General features: G+C 36.5%; 1 protein-coding gene across 6 annotated transcripts in view; it reads right to left on the bottom strand.

Moving 5' to 3' along the window:
• The window catches only part of MUSK (muscle associated receptor tyrosine kinase), a gene marked incomplete at its 5' end in the record, with an annotated part of 85,692 nt that extends 77,249 nt beyond the window's left edge, over positions 1-8,443 (bottom strand). For all 6 annotated transcript variants that reach the window (XM_081065956.1, XM_081065957.1, XM_081065960.1 and 3 more), the window contains one exon: positions 8,365-8,443. In XM_081065956.1, the coding sequence (XP_080922082.1) occupies positions 8,365-8,443 (79 nt within the window). The remainder of the gene's footprint in view (positions 1-8,364) is intronic.
• Between the last annotated feature and the right edge of the window lie 7,615 nt (positions 8,444-16,058).

Here is a 16,058-nt window from a genome sequence, read left to right as displayed (position 1 = left end):
TGACATGAAATTATTCAGATTATTCAGCAATGATTGATACCAAAAAGCAATGAACTAATACCTTTTAAAGGGCTGAGATAAAATAACTGTTAGCCTGAAATTCTATAGCCAGTTTGATAATAATTTTAAAATGAAGATGATAAAGACACAAATACTGAATATACTGACCACTCATAGATCTTCTCTGAAACAGTTTCTGAAGTATATACACTCAGTAAAAAATAACTTGTACCCAAAAAAGGGGTGAGAGATAAGAAACAATAGTAAGCATAGATGGTGGTAAAATATGAATTTGCAATTTTAACACACTGTGGAGTGTTAAAAAAACAAACCACTAATTTTTGTGTTTAAAAAACAATGAAGCTAAGATTCTAGGTAAACAATTATAAGATGAAAGTTCAGAGAAAAAGTTCCATGGGTACTTAAAACATGCTAAGCTCTTTATCATAAACAGGAAGATGACAGAAGTACTAAATAACAACAAATACAGGAAAATGCACGCTAAAATTTTATTAATGTTTTGTTTATTTTGTTTTTCAGATTTCACGTATAAGTGAAATCATATGGTATCCATATCTAAATGATCTATACCATATGATTTCACTTATATGTGAAATCTAAAAAAACAAAATAAATGAACAAATAAAACAGGAACAAACTGATAGATATAGAGAACAAACTGATGGAAGCCACGTGGGAGAGGGTTGGGAGGATGGACAAAAAGGTGAAAGGGATGAAGTAGAGATTGCCAGGTTTAAAAATAGTCGCAGGGTTGTAAAGTACAGGGAATATAGTACAAAATAAAAAAATTACTAATGGTTATCACTAAAAGAATAGATTAAAAACCAAAACTTTCAAAGCAGCAGGAAAAAAAGAGGGACTAGAACTTATCAATGAAAAGAAGGAGGAAGAGAAATGGAGGAAGAGAAAGAAGAAAAAGAAGAGAAGGAGAAGAAGAAGAAAAGGATGACAAGTAAGCCAAGAAGTGGCGTGGTTAATGGGAGACACAAAATAATGTGGAAGAAAGATGCCCAAATATATCATAAATCATGGTAAATACCAGTTTTATACACTGACCTATGAAAAGATAGACACTATCATACAAGATTAAAAACCATAAAAGACACATCTAAATAAAACAGAAATATTGGAAACAAGCAAGGGAAAATATATACAAAGTAAATACTAAAGTGATAAAGCAATAAAGCAGTACTAATATAAAAAAATAAAACATAAGGTGACAAGCATTTATATAAAGAAGAGAAATGCTATTTAATGGTAAAATGAACAATAAAGAAGATACAACAATCATAAAATATAGTTGTTTAAAAATATGGACTTAAATAAAGCTAAAGCCAAACATTACAAGGAAGTCACAGGCTTATCAGTTTTTAAAGAAAATTACACACCCCCACACACATACAACATATATATGAACAAGAGAACAGAAGAATAAATCATTACCAAAAAGCGTTTCCCCTAGGTGTAAGCATTATGTATAATTTTATATTTTTGTTTTGCTGTATCTTAGTGTTAAAAAAATGAATACATATTATCTTTGTAATAAAAAATTAAATAAATCAAAAAAACCGCAGAAATTTTTTTTTCAATGCAATGGAAGGAAACTTTAGATAACAAAGTTTGAGAAAGTCAATCTCTTAAGAAAAAAGTATATATTTTCTAAGCAACCAATGAATGAAATAAGCGATTTATTGTCTAATCACATAGATCTTAAGAGACAAAAGCAAAAAAGATTAAGTTTGTGGGATGCAGGTAGTGATGGGCCCAAAGGTTAATTGATAACATTGAACAATTTCATCATTTAGAAAGACAGACTCTGGAGCGAATAGGCATTGAGAGGCACTCTAGCACAGGGCTTGAATTCATATCTCTGCTCCATCCCTTCCTTGCTCCACTGGAGATGATAAGTAAACAACCACATGGGCTTGTCATGAAGGTGAAATAAATGAACATACATAAAGCTCTTCAAATTGTCTTTGGCCCCCGGTGTTATGTACCCCTATGTGTTACTTGATTCTGTGATTTAGAAACAGAAACCTGAACGGTTCAATTGTTCTGGTCATGGATTGCACGTAAATGTACATTTGTATTTACTTCTGGGAATCTATCCCAAGGAAATAGTCTTGAAATGGAAAGGCCTCTAGCTGACATTTATGGCCTAAAAAAGATTGATTGTACTAAGTTGTATTTACTGTACAAAAGTGGGAGAAGAGTTAGGCACACAGTTGTGTCTCCTAACAAAACTGCCGGGGCTGACTCATACTGCCTTGCAAGAGCCAAATGTTAATTTTTCAGGAATTTTGTGAGACAATTGTTAAATACAGCCACTATTAAAAGCTGAGTTATATAAACTTATATTGAATTATGTTAAAAACAAAGTCATAACACTCAAAATTGACCACTTCCAAATTATTTTACTACATTTTACTATTATCTATGTTCTTGAGGTTATTTATAGTTAATGTATCTATATGATAGAAATACTACATAAAGACATGCTGTTGCACATCTCTTCCCATTTCACTGTTGTTACCTGAAACAGGCTGTGGTTGGAGTATTTACACTAGAGAAATCAGCAAACCAGGGCCTTTTTTTCCTTAGAGAAGCCGGTATTAAACATATACCAGCAACTCTTATCTAACCAGGATATTATTTACGCAGCCATTGCACATAGTATTTGGAAGAGTACTAATAATACAGAAGATGCTCATGTTTTAGTGTTAAGTAAAAATGACAGGCAGTAGAATTATATAAACAATTTTGTGATCATACTTTTTTTTGGATATGTAGAAAAAAATGGAAAAATATTTTTGAAAGAATATGTTAACAGTCCTATAAGTATGGGTGATTTTTTTCTCCTTTCCACTTTTTTCCACTTTTGTATATTTTGTGTTTTCAAAATCATGCTTAATGAGCATGTATTATTTTTATAAAAAAATAACCTTTATTCATTAGTTTCTTCTTACTCAAATATACACAGATGCAGAAGTGACAGAGATGATAGACATACGATTAATATTGTCTTTCCAATGAGGTGACACAAACGCTGTTGAGATCAGTTAAGACCACAGAAATAAATGTTAGAAAGTCTTGACAAACTTAGACATGGAGAAATATGTGAGGTGTTACTAAGGAACACCTTCCCATAACGTTCATTGGCATGATGGTCCTATGTGATTTGACTCTGTTTGTTTGTTTGTTTTTTAACAATTTTTAAATCTAAAATTAAGAACCTGCTATAGGATATGCATTATATTTTTCAATCTTTATCTCATTTATTTATCACAACAAACATAAAGGCTGATACTATTATTATTTACATTTGCTGATGAGGAATGGAGCCCAAGAATGGTTAAGTAACTTGTCTAAACATAACAAAAGTACAAAGTGATAGAGCTGAACTTCAAGGTTAAAATTGGTTTAAAGTTCCTATCTTTTAATACCATGTGTTTGGCATAGTAATACTGTGTTTCCCTGAAAATAAGACCTAGCCAGACATCAGCTCTACTGAGTCTTTTGGAGCAAAAATTAATATAAGACCCCGTCTTATTTTACTATAAGACCCGGTATAATATAATATAATATAATATAATATAATATAATATAATACCAGGTCTTATATTAGTTTTTGCTCCAAAAGATGCATTAAAGCTTATGGTCTGGCTAGGTCTTATTTTGGGGGAAACACGGTAGTTACAGACAGGGGAAAATAAGGTTTACATCAATATCAATTTCTATAGGCAGAATATAGTTGGTTAAGTCCATTTTGCCCATAATCCAAAATTATCCAAACAAATCTGCTTTCAAATTTTTACTGACACAATCACATAGTTGTATTTAATGATACTTATTGACTCAGCAGATGTCTCTTATTTACTTTCATACTGCTATCCAGCTTTCATCTCAGCCAGAGCCTGTTTAAGCTAGGGCACTATTTCTTCCCTCAATCCGAGAACCACATGAATAACAAATACATGAAAATGAACACTATACTCTTCTGGACCCAGAGAGTAACTTAACTTGAAGACTAGGTACTCAATGAGAAGGACATGGTAATACCCTTTGATGGTCTCTTGCACATGGTCATTGACACACCAACTTCTGATTGAAGCTGCTGATTAGCATGACCAAATCATTGAGTAAACAAAGAAGTCAGGTGTATTTGATCCTTTTTGTTTTGGTAAAATTAGGGCTCAGACTTGGATCATATTCATGTTTTTCTAACATCATGAATACAGTATTGTTTTTTCAGTATGAGACAACACTTTGGTACTGGAAATTTTCCAAAGCCCCCAAAGAAAGAGGATATTCAGTATTGCTCATCATTTGGCCTATCTTAGAAACTGACACATGTATTCTAGGGGTGATGTAATAACACATGTCATTTTTTATTATGCTATCTTTGAAACTTGTAAGGTTCATTGATAATCTCAATAATCACTTATTAGTGCTTTATCATCGATTCTTTGTTACAGAACACACTTTTGGTCCTAAACTTCAGGAATGACCTTGGGTACAGACAGGTAAGAGTTTTGGCTCAGTCTGTTGGAATTTCTGAAACGGCCTCTCTTGAGGGCATTTCTTTGGGTTAAGACATGCTCTCATAGGGATTCATCTAAAATGTGCATGTACCCAGGAGTGATGATTTCACCGGTCATTGACAATCCTTAGCATAGTACATAACGTTATGTGTTGAGCACCGGTAAGCACTTCTCCCTTTTATGAGGAAGCTGAGGCTCACAGAGGTGACATGCTTTCTCTGACGACACAAAGACAGTGGAGACTAGGGAAATAAATTTGATCCTAACATTCTCTTCCCGTCTTTAAATGTCCTCATTTCACTTTCTTCATTATTCATCTTATACCACATGGTATGTTGCCATAGACTCTCAACTCTCTTACCCTTTAGTCCTTTCACTGTACTGACCCTGGAAATCACTAGTCTTGAACTAATCCAACTGCGCCACTGGGAAGGTGTAGTCCCCAGACCCAGCCAGGTCCTCAGCATGGCCCAGGTAATCCTTCTGCGTTCTCTGGTCCACTGCTTTCATCTTCCTGAACAGGACCACTACCTTCAGGTTCTCTACTCATTCCCCACTTGTCACTTTCCTCCAGTGACTGCAAGTCCTATTTCACTGCAAAGCAATCTACTTCACCTTTGGGAACATGCAGAAATCTTGCCATTTCTGCTCTTTCTTTCTGTTCTTTGAGGTCAATAGTATTTAAAGCAACTGTGTTTCCCCAAACATGTAATGAGTTACTCTTCTAATGCACATCAATATAAAACATTCATCCAGGACTTGGTGTCCTGGATTTCAATGACAGCTGTGCCTGCTCTGAATTAGTCATATGTTGGGTCTGGAATCCTATCCCTGTATATGTGTGATTTAGAAGAGAAGGTTACTCAAATATATCTAAAGATAAATTACTCGACTCAAAAACTTCTACCGTGCTTCCCTGGAAACAAGACCTAGCTGGACCATCAGCCCTAAAGCGTCTTTTGGAGCAATAATTAATATAAGACCCGGTCTTATTTTACTATAATATAAGACTAGGTCATATAATATAATATAGTATAGTATGGTATGGTACAGTACAATGTAATATAATACCTGGTCTTACATTAATTTTTGCTCCAAAAGACGCATTAGAGCTGATTGTACGGCTAGTTCTTATTTTGGGGGACACACTGTAGGTATGGTAGTAAATGAGGCAATTTTAAAAGTGGAGTTTGGACAGGAGTTCTTTGTGCATATTTTAAAAATTCAGTGCTGCTTACATGAACTCCTATACTCCCACAGAATTTAAATTCCTCCGTACACTTACTACTTACCGATAAAGCAATGAAATATTATTGAAGTATGTTTGGTTTGTAAAATTCGCCTACTTGTGTGTTATAATATTGAACTCATCGTTGGAAGTATCACTAGTCAAAATGATCCAGAAAGATAGTGACTCTCCCTCCTGTCTTTGAACATTAGGAATTTCAATTAAACTAAAACAAAAACAATAAACTGTTAATTCTACAAAGTCAGTTATTAATTATATGGAGAAAATAGCATGCCGACAGAAAAAAATCCACTCAATACCCTTACACTATTTTAAATCTGTCAGTCTATCTTGTAATGTATATTATTGTGTAGATTCCCTGATTCATTCATGATAAAGGACTAAGGAAAAATGTATATCATGTAAAAAACTCTTTTAAAAATTGCCTTCTGCCAAGAATAGAGAAAACAACTATGAGACAGTTTGTGTGGAACATTTTTATTACTTTAAAAAATATTAAGATCATAGCATATTATTGTGTTTTTTTGTACCAATATGTTCTATGAACTTTGACATTTAAAATTTTAATGACTGTGTTTTCATGATAATGTTTATTCTCCATACTGGGCATGTAGTTAATCAATGTTTGCTCTGCTAGGCCTGGTGTTTTGGGCTAAGGTTGATGTTAAAAGCATACTAATTTAGATTTTACAATAAATACAACAGGCTAGGCAAAATACTGTGTTTTTTTTTTCATTCTTTATATCAACTTTTTATTTTTTTGTTGTTAGTTTCAGGTAAAATATTGTTTTATTTTTTTTGATTTTACAATCTAGGTATAGTAGTAAATACATTATAAACAAAATTGGAGAAACAATCTGATTACTTATTTAAAAACCAGGATGTATGACTTTGTTACTTATCTGCCACCATGTTTTGAAGTTTTCAAAATAGAGATAGTGTGCATTTGAATTAAGGGCTTTACCTCTAAAGTTTGAAAAATGAAGATCAATTCTTTCTAGAACATAAATTAGGAGTTGCTCATATAGAGAGGGTTTTTTGTTGTTGTTCTTGTTTTATGCACCAAATTCTAGTTTAAGCCATCGAAATCAATTGTCCTGCTCCTTAGGAGACTAAATTTTAGTAAATTTTAGCATTTAACCATGTCATTTTTATGTGACGTTGTGGTTTACAATAGCATAAATAAGATTTCTACCAATCCCTAAGTCCAAACATCCAGGTGCTGTCTTACCGGATATCCGTTGTGTGATTAGGAAGTGTTAAAATAATCTGAAGCCAATGTTAAGTCTTTCTGGCTATTATTAGCTGTTTGAAAAGATCTCAATTCTCTTTTACCTTAAAGTATTGGTTGGCAATTGAATGTATAAATCCATTTGAAGATACCATTCTGCTCATGTAAAATGGAAAAAGACAGCAACAAAACAACATGTCTATGAAATCAGACTGTGAAAAAAGCTGCATTTGAATCTTGACCTTGTGGCTCCAGAAATTTCAGTGAACCACAAAATCTAAAGCTATGTTTCCTACCTACATACAGATTCTACTGTCACTTAGATATACAATGCAAGCATGTTCAGTTCTTTGATAAAGTAATCTAAATTAAAATAATTAATTTGAGTATGTCATAAAACGCAGAACTATTTATTCTACTATAATACATTTAATTTGAAAACTCTTTAATTGGTACCATTCAATCTGCTTTCTCATTTTTTTTTTTCAATTTCAACAAAGCCCTCAGTCACTTTACAAATCACATATTTTCCAGTCTTTCTTCCTGGTTTGAAATACACTCGTCTCAGTTTCATAATACACTGGCCAGTAACCATATCACTACGGACATTCTTGCTACTGCAACAGGTGTTTGTCAGTTTCTTAAGTTGCTTTCCTTTCCCCTGAGGTGGTGTTATTTCCGGTACATTCCAGAGGCTCTGAAAAAAACTTCATAGTCTCTTGCCAAGCCAAATCATGACTCGGCCTCAAAGTTACTGAGAACCCATTGTCTTCAGGCATTTTTTTATAAACAGGCAAATTGTGTGCATCTTTCTCTAATTCTGATTTTTCAGGAGCTAAAATCTTTATGAAGAGTTTTGTAAAGAATCAAACTGAAAATAGAAATAACTCTTGTTCAGAAGCAAACACTCTAGATGTCTGGGAGTAGGGTTGATTATATTCCTGGCAAACTGAGCAAAAAGGTTTTCATCACCCATTTAGATCACCCTGAAGTTTGACATACACATAAACAAAACAGACTTTGATAACTTGCAGTCTAACGTTTCTACCTGCTAATGTTTCCTGTACAAGTGAGGGCTGTGCATGAAGTGTATGGCTGAACTTTTTATTGCACAGCTTAAGGTGGGGAGGGATACCGGTAGAAAGGAGAACATCAATCAATCGCTTATTTATATAGTTTTCTCCCTCTCCCTACATTGCGTCCCTACTTCATCAAGTAAAACCCAAGCCTACCGTAATATGAATCGGCCATGATCAGAGGACGCACACACACACTTTAGAACTGTAACAAGGCAACAACAAGATGAAACTGCTCAAACCAACCTTTTGGAAGTGTCTCAGTCCCGCTGAAGGCAACCAAGGTAAGAATGTGTACCAGTGGAATGTTGACGAGCTCTCTCATGATTAATCCAGGCTCAGGCAGGAGAAAGTTCCTTTTGGACAACTCTAGAAAAATGTCCCCAACAGTTTACATTTTAAAGCATAGTTTGTTACAAAAGTGTCGTCTGCTAATGACTGTTTGTGTCAGCAGCTCCACAGGCTCTAAGTATAATCAGGAATTCTCAGACTTGGCTGTAATGATGGACACGGCCAGCTGGTGAGTATCCACTTAGGCCAGTAATGCAAGTATATGGCTGGAGGAACAAGGGAAAGAAAATCCCTTTAGAATCCCTTTTAAGACAGTGGCAGAAGGACAATACCAGATGCCTTTTGCAACCACCACTGTATTCCCTGAGGTATAGGTTTGCTCATCTTCTGATTCAGCTCACCACCTCTCCACTCACACCAGAGCCCTGGGTGTATCTAATTGTGACTCCTCCCCCTCCTTTACTCCACCTCTTACATCCAACTCATTACCAATACCTACAGATGGTACCAACTCAATATTTCTTGGTTTTCCCCCTCCTTTGATTCCAACTAGTATCATGCTATCCCAACTTCCTTTTTAGACATTCATCTTCTCCGAACGACAGTGACAGCCTCCTGTCTGTTCTCTCTGCCTTGTGTCTGTCTTACCATCCTCTAACTTCTGTTCATGTAACCTCCTCATTATATGAAAACATACTCAAACCTCCCTAATATATAGGAGGTCTTGCCAGACTGTCTGCCTCGTTAGCCTACAGATGTTTTATAATCCATCTGTACCTCTTATTTTAATATTTAGCAACAAGCTGATGCCTTCCTGTATATATAGCTTCCTTACCTCCATGAATTGCTCATATTGTTCCAGCCTCTTGGAATGCTTTTCCCCTCCTCTCCACGCAGATAACACCTATCTCAACTTGATCATCATCTCTTCCTGGCAGCCGCACCAGAACCAAAATTCCGTGTCTTCTCAAAGTTGTATTAGGTGTGCCTCTTCTGGCTTCCATAATATTTTTGTGCACATTTCTATCGTTGCACTTACTGCATTGTTTTGAGATTTTTTCCCCTTGCGTTGGTAGCACCCTAATTCTTTGGCCTCGTGAGTCCACTGAGTCAGCAGCTGTGTGCTGTCAGCCAATTTTTACAGTAGATTCAGTAGATTCTCCTGAAGGCACAAACGAGTGGCTTCCAAAACATAGAAAAGTCTCCAAGACTTTTCATGTTAATATATATGGCACTAACATATTCTATGTTAATATACGTTCCATAATGTGGAAATACCTCATTATTTCTATTGGCTACATAGTCTTCTAAATCATGGATGTAATATGGTACATTTAACTATTCCCCAGCAACTTATGAGGGAACCCATTTTCCCACACTCTCGTCAACACTTACCTTTGAATTTTTACTTTAAATAGAATAAAATTGGTATTTCATTGTTTTAATTTACATGTATTTCACCAACTACTACTGGTAATGAGAATATTTCATATATTTGTTGTTATTCATTTTCCTATTCTGTGGCTTTTGTCCATTTTCCTCATAAGTCATTTTTTTATTATTAATTGATAGGAGTTTTTAAGTACTCTGGATGTAAATAATTTATATTATTTGATATATGTTTTGCAAATATTTTGTATGTAGAACACTTTTACTATTTAGCCAGAAGTCGTTCAGAAATGGGCTTATGGTTAAAGCTGGTCAACCTAAGGTCTCCCTGGCATTTTTCTAGACCTAATGCAAAATAAGCTCTTCCTTCTTAGATCACCACCTATCAGGACCAGGTAATCTGGAGCTGTTGAAGGCTTTCATGCTCCATTAACAAGAAACCATGTGCAAAGTCTGATCTATCCATTGGACTTCCTTATTATTTAAAATAATACCTCCCCTTCTCCCCCTGCCAGCTTTTGGCTTGGCTAATATGAGTTTGATTTCTTAAATTGCAATAAAAATAATCCCAATGTAATTTTAATAGAAGAGACATAGATATGATCAGGTTTCTGCTCTGAGAATATCCTGCAAATGCCACATATTTCATGGGAGATTTAGACATGAACAGGACGAGCATATTTTTTCATGTGAAATTCAGGAATCAGCAGGATGAACAGTGTGGCTACCTGTCATTCCCATAAGTAGCAGTAAGTGAAGCACAGGATTCTGGAAAGTTGGGTGACTATACATGTGTGAGCTAAAGTTCAGCTCAGGATCAGGACCAACCATCAATAAAGGGAAGTACAAGATGAGCCATTTAAGGATCCTCCCCATTCAAATGTCCGAGAGGTGATTTGTGAGTGAGCACCCTTGGTCCTCTTTTCCCTTGTACCTAAAACCTCAAACAAGCATGGATGGTGCCCATTTTGAATCCAATGGGAACTGTACCCTAAAGACCCAGTGACCCTAGGAAATTATCCCCTTCTTCAAATTCCACCACGACCTGGGTTTGAAGTGGACAATAGTACTGCGCAAAACTAAGGGGAGACAAAACTCTGTCAAGGGAAAAATGAAGCCAGAATTTGAGAGCGAGTGCTAGTTCAAAATGAATCAATCATTGGTTAAGAGAAACCCATGGAGATTGTGGCTTAGGCATGATCCCAAAGTGTGGCAGCTGGAGTCTGTCAGCCAATTATTCTTCTTGCTGCAGTTTCTTAGAAGTTGGCTACAAAATGGCCTTCTAGCCTACAATATCAGTAAATCTATTCCTTACAATAGCAGGCTTATTCAGCCACAGGGAATGGAGACTGGGTGCCAGCCAGTGATTTGGCTTCTTTCTGGACATGTGGAAAATATATGAGATTGAGGGTACGTCTTCCCTCAATCTCATAAGATTGGGTAACAATGCTACTGAGAGATCAAGTTAGAAAGAACTGAAAGATTTCCCTTGAATTTAGCCACTTAGATGTGACTTATGACCTGTGAAAGGGCAATCTCAGGGAACAGCAAGGAATGAGATGAGAAAACAGAGTGGTATACATAGATAGAAGAGTGAACAGGAAGAAAATGGAGACAGTACATATATATGATTCTCTCAAGAAGAGTGATTATAGGGGAGGAGAAAGGGAAGCAGCAGCTGGAGGGAGAGGTTGGATGGAGACAGAATGTATTTATTTTTCATTTATTTTGAAGATGTATTATGAAGAATCCTGTAGAGAGAAAGAGGTTAAAGACACAAAAAAGAGAAGAGATAGTTCAAGGTCTCATGGAAGGTGGGTGAGGTCCTGACCATAGGATCTTGTAATAGAAAATGATGAGGAAGGAATGAGCACGGAAATTTGTAGGTGGGATAGCAAAGAGTTTACAGAGCCCTCATCTATGACTTCTATTGTCTCTATAAAGTAGAAGGTAAGGTTGAAAGAGATTTAAAAGTTATCCTGGAGAATAAGACAGCACAGAGTTGAAGTTGCTCACTATAAAGTTATACTAATACCTATACTTCCTGGTGTATGACTTTTTTTTCTCTAGCACTTCTCAGCCTCCCACATGAAAGAGGTTGAATGGTTAGGTTTATTTGGGCCGTTGAAGGAGAAAAGGGTATTTGTTAGTAATATATTAGTTCAAGGAAGCAGCATTCCAGAAGAGAGAATGAAATGTGTTGGGGGAAAGAAAAACTGAATGAATGTAGAAAGTGGAGTATTTAATTATATGCTAGCAAGAACTTCCAAAAGGAAAAGTTGTCTACTGACCTGGTCAATGTATATACTTTATGTCTTAAGCTGTTGCTGGGGTCCCAGAATGAAATAGATGGCCCACTCAAATAGAACAAAGGAGATACACAAAGGTGTAAGGTGTCAGAAAACCACAACAATTAGTGCAGAAACTGAACCATGAAAAGAACAGTCACTCTTTGCTATCTCTAGGCCTGAGGGCTGATGGGGCAGAAAAACAGTTACTGGACCCTAGAGTCAGAGATGACTGATTTGAGAGGGTTCCCTTACTAGGAGCATAGACCTTTGGGTGAGGGACTCGGCCAGCTCCTGGGGATGACTTTGATTCCTGGCAGAGTCTCATCATTGGCCAAACACAACAGGAATGTAGAGAGCAAGAATGCCCATTGATGGAATTCACGGAAGTCCGTTTCCACAGGCAGGGAGCAGAGAAGTAAATCTAAAGGATAAATGGAAGGACACTCCTGCTGGCTTCTTTAAGGAGTTCTAGCTTTTCCCAGAGCAAAAATGAGACACCAGATAAGAGAGACATGCCAGTACTCCCATTTATTGCAACTATTCCTGTTTGAATCATCTAATCACTAATCATACTTTTTTCCTGTTTGAATCATCTAATCACACTTTCATCTACCTCTGCTTGTTTCAAAAGATGACTGTGCTGTTTCTTCGTCATACCAGCACTTGCCTCTTTGAAATACCTCTTCAATACTCCAATGTGGTATGGGGGTTTTTCCAGAATATCAGTTTTGCTACTTTGGTTTTTCCAGACCATGGATAAAACTAGTTGGAAAACCCTATGGAAAATTCTAATATGGCTACAGTTCAAAGACCCGGAAGTTCTCACATCTGGCTTAAATAGTACTGAGGGAAGAAGCCCTCCACATTGCCTACTGAAGGTGCCAATTTCATCACCACCTGCTAGAGAAAGCTATGGAACGGTTGTTATTCTTGCAGGTTTCATCTACCTTGCCTCGATCTGCTGCCATAGGCTGTTCATACCCTGAGTGCTACCAGAAGGATTTTCAAGTTATTTTAAAAATTATCCACTACACATCCATTAGAATGGCCAAAATCTGGAACATCAAATGCTGGTGAGGAGGATAGAGCAACAGGAACTCTCACACATTGCTGGTGGGAATGCATAATGGCACAGCCACTTTGGAAAACAGTTTGTGGTTTCTTACAAAACTTAACATACTTTTACCATATGGATCCAGCAATCATACTCCTGGGTAGTTACACAAAGGAGTTGAAAACTTCTGTATAGAAAAGCCTGCACATAGATGTTTATAGCAGCTTTATTCATAATTGCCAAAACTTGGAAGCAACTAAACTATTGTTCAGCAGGTGAATGAATAAACTGTGGTACATCCATACAATGGTCCATTATTCAGTACTAAAAAGAAATGAGCCATCAAGCCATGAAAAAAAGACACTGAGGAAACGTAAATGCATGTTACTAAGAAAAAGAAGCCAATCCGAAAAGGCTACTACTACTCACAGTACAATTCCAATTACATGACATTCTGGAAAAGGAAAATAACTATGGAGACAATGGAAAGGTCAGTGTTTGCCAGAGGCTGGGGTAGTGAGGATAAGATATGAATACCTAGGCGGAGCAAAGAGGATTTTCAGGGCCTTGCAAATACTCTGTAAGATATATTAATGATGGATGTGTATCACTGTACATTTGTCCAAACCCAACAGAATGTACAACATCAAGAATGAACCGTAAGGTAAACTAGGAACTCTGGGTGATTATAATGTGTCAATATAGGTTCATCTTTGCTTAAAAAAAAAAAAAAGCACCATTCTGGTGAGTGATATTGGTAACGGGGACAATATGTATGTGTGAGGAGAGGGGGTATATGAGAAATCTCTGTACCCCCTTGTCAATTGTAAACCTAAAACTATAAAAAAACAAAGTCTTAAAAAATTTGTGTAAACAGTCAACTACAATGATGTTATTCAATTTATGTTTTGATTCAACATTTTTATGTATATACCAGGGGTGCCCCCAAAATGTATACACATGACTTGTATTCATCTTTTGTTATCAGTACATATTGAGTATTACAATTTTAATACAGTTTTTTACTTTCTTAAAATGTGGATACATTGTTTGGCACCCTCTGTACTTTAAAATTCTGACAACTCCAGTTGTCATTTTTATGACCAAATAAATACTAATTATAAAAGCGTCTTTGTAAGGAAGGAAGGCCTTATCCTTTATAGTGAAGTTTTTGGGTCTTTTTTTAATAAAACAAAAACAAAAAAACTCAGTATTTGAACCTCTTCCTATATTTGTGTGAATTTTGGTATGAGTCAGATTTCTGGTCTCCCTACAAAAGCCAAGAAAAGGGAATACTTATTCTTGTGAACACTAGTCGCTGGATGTGGATAAGTGACTGAAGCTCAGACAATCAGACGCCTTTGCTGGGACTCTGAATCTGGAACAAGTGACACAAAGAAGGAAATAATTAGGATTCATTCCAGTAGTAGTAGCATCAAATGTTCAGTGGCAGTGGTGCCAAGAGCCTAGTTATGGCAGTGTCTCAGCAGTATCCAGTATCCAGTGACGGCAGTGCCAGTGGCCATGCCCCATGTCCGGTAGCAGAGCTGTGTCACCCTGACCAAGCTGTTCCTTTGCTGAGATCTTGGTCATAGTGCTTGCCACCTGGCTGCCTTTGGTTCCTGCCTGGGTCGCCAGCATTTCCCAGGTTTCCATAAACTACCTAGTATTCTACCAATGCATTCCTTCACATTTAGGATTAATGCATTCCTTAATTTAGGATTCCTCTTAAATTAAGCAGAATCATTCTCTGTTGATTGCAACCATAAATGTCTCTTTTGCAGGCAAGAAAATTAAAGCTCTGAAAGGTTAAGAAATGTGTTCAAAGTCTTGTAACTATTAAATGATGGAGACAAAATTCTAATGCAGGTCTATCTGACTTCCAAGTATGAAAATTGCCCCCAAACCACTGCATCCACATTGCAGATATACAATTCATTTTATAGGTGGATGTTTTAATAATGGCCAAGGAAGCTTACAGGTTAAACTAGTCAAGGTAAGTAGTGATCTTAACTTCTTTAATGAGTACAACTGAGAAATCAGGGAAACAGCAAACATGGTTATCCAGGGACTCTGAAAGAAGAATGGGGCTGGCATGTGCTATCCCAAGATCACACTAGCCATGGCCTGCCATATGTGGATGAGTCATCCAGGCTTTTTTACAAATTGGTGTGAACAATCTTGGCAAGCAGCTTGGTTAGATGGTGATCCAATATTTTTGTACATCTACTGATGAGATGAGTCAAGGTTCTGGTAGGACTTAGCTTAATAAATTTGGGAAGGCAGATAAATATATGCTCCCTTCTCTCTGGGACCAAAAGTAACTTTCTCAGCAGGCATAGTTTCGATATTCCTGAACTTCTAAGGGACCAGACAATTCGTGCAGTTTTTGTCCAAGTCGCAGCCTGCTTCTACTTTCCGGTTCCTAGTAAAAGAAAACCCTCAGGACTTGCTGCCTTCACACTGAATCTCATCCCCAAAAGTATTCCAGTTGTTACTGGAGATGTGGAAGAGAACAATTTCCCTATAAGAAGAGATGATAGCATCAAAAACTTTTGGCCTTAGACAGCTGAGAGTTTCTCCATTGAATTGCTATAATTTATGTTCAATCATTGCTTTTGCCACTTACTGGATTATGAATGGAAGAATTGATTACTGATTTTATCTACTTCTCTTACTGTCATCAATATTAATTATGAATTTCTTGGGCCCCTACTTATCTTGGTGTATTAGTACCTAAGATGTTGGACAAGTTAACAGTGGTGGAGGGGTTTTTTGGTTTTGTTTTCTTCTTAGCAAAAGGAAGAGCATGTTTCCCTCTCTGCTGACACCTGAGTTTTACATCAAGCCTAGGCACGTAGCCATAGTTCATGCAATCTTTCTTAGAGTTAGAGATCTAGATACTAAAGAGAGCT

This window comes from Rhinolophus hipposideros, assembly GCF_964194185.1.
Source record: "Rhinolophus hipposideros genome assembly, chromosome: 11".
NCBI lineage: Eukaryota > Metazoa > Chordata > Mammalia > Chiroptera > Rhinolophidae > Rhinolophus > Rhinolophus hipposideros.
This window is presented reverse-complemented; position numbering and strand designations above follow the sequence as displayed.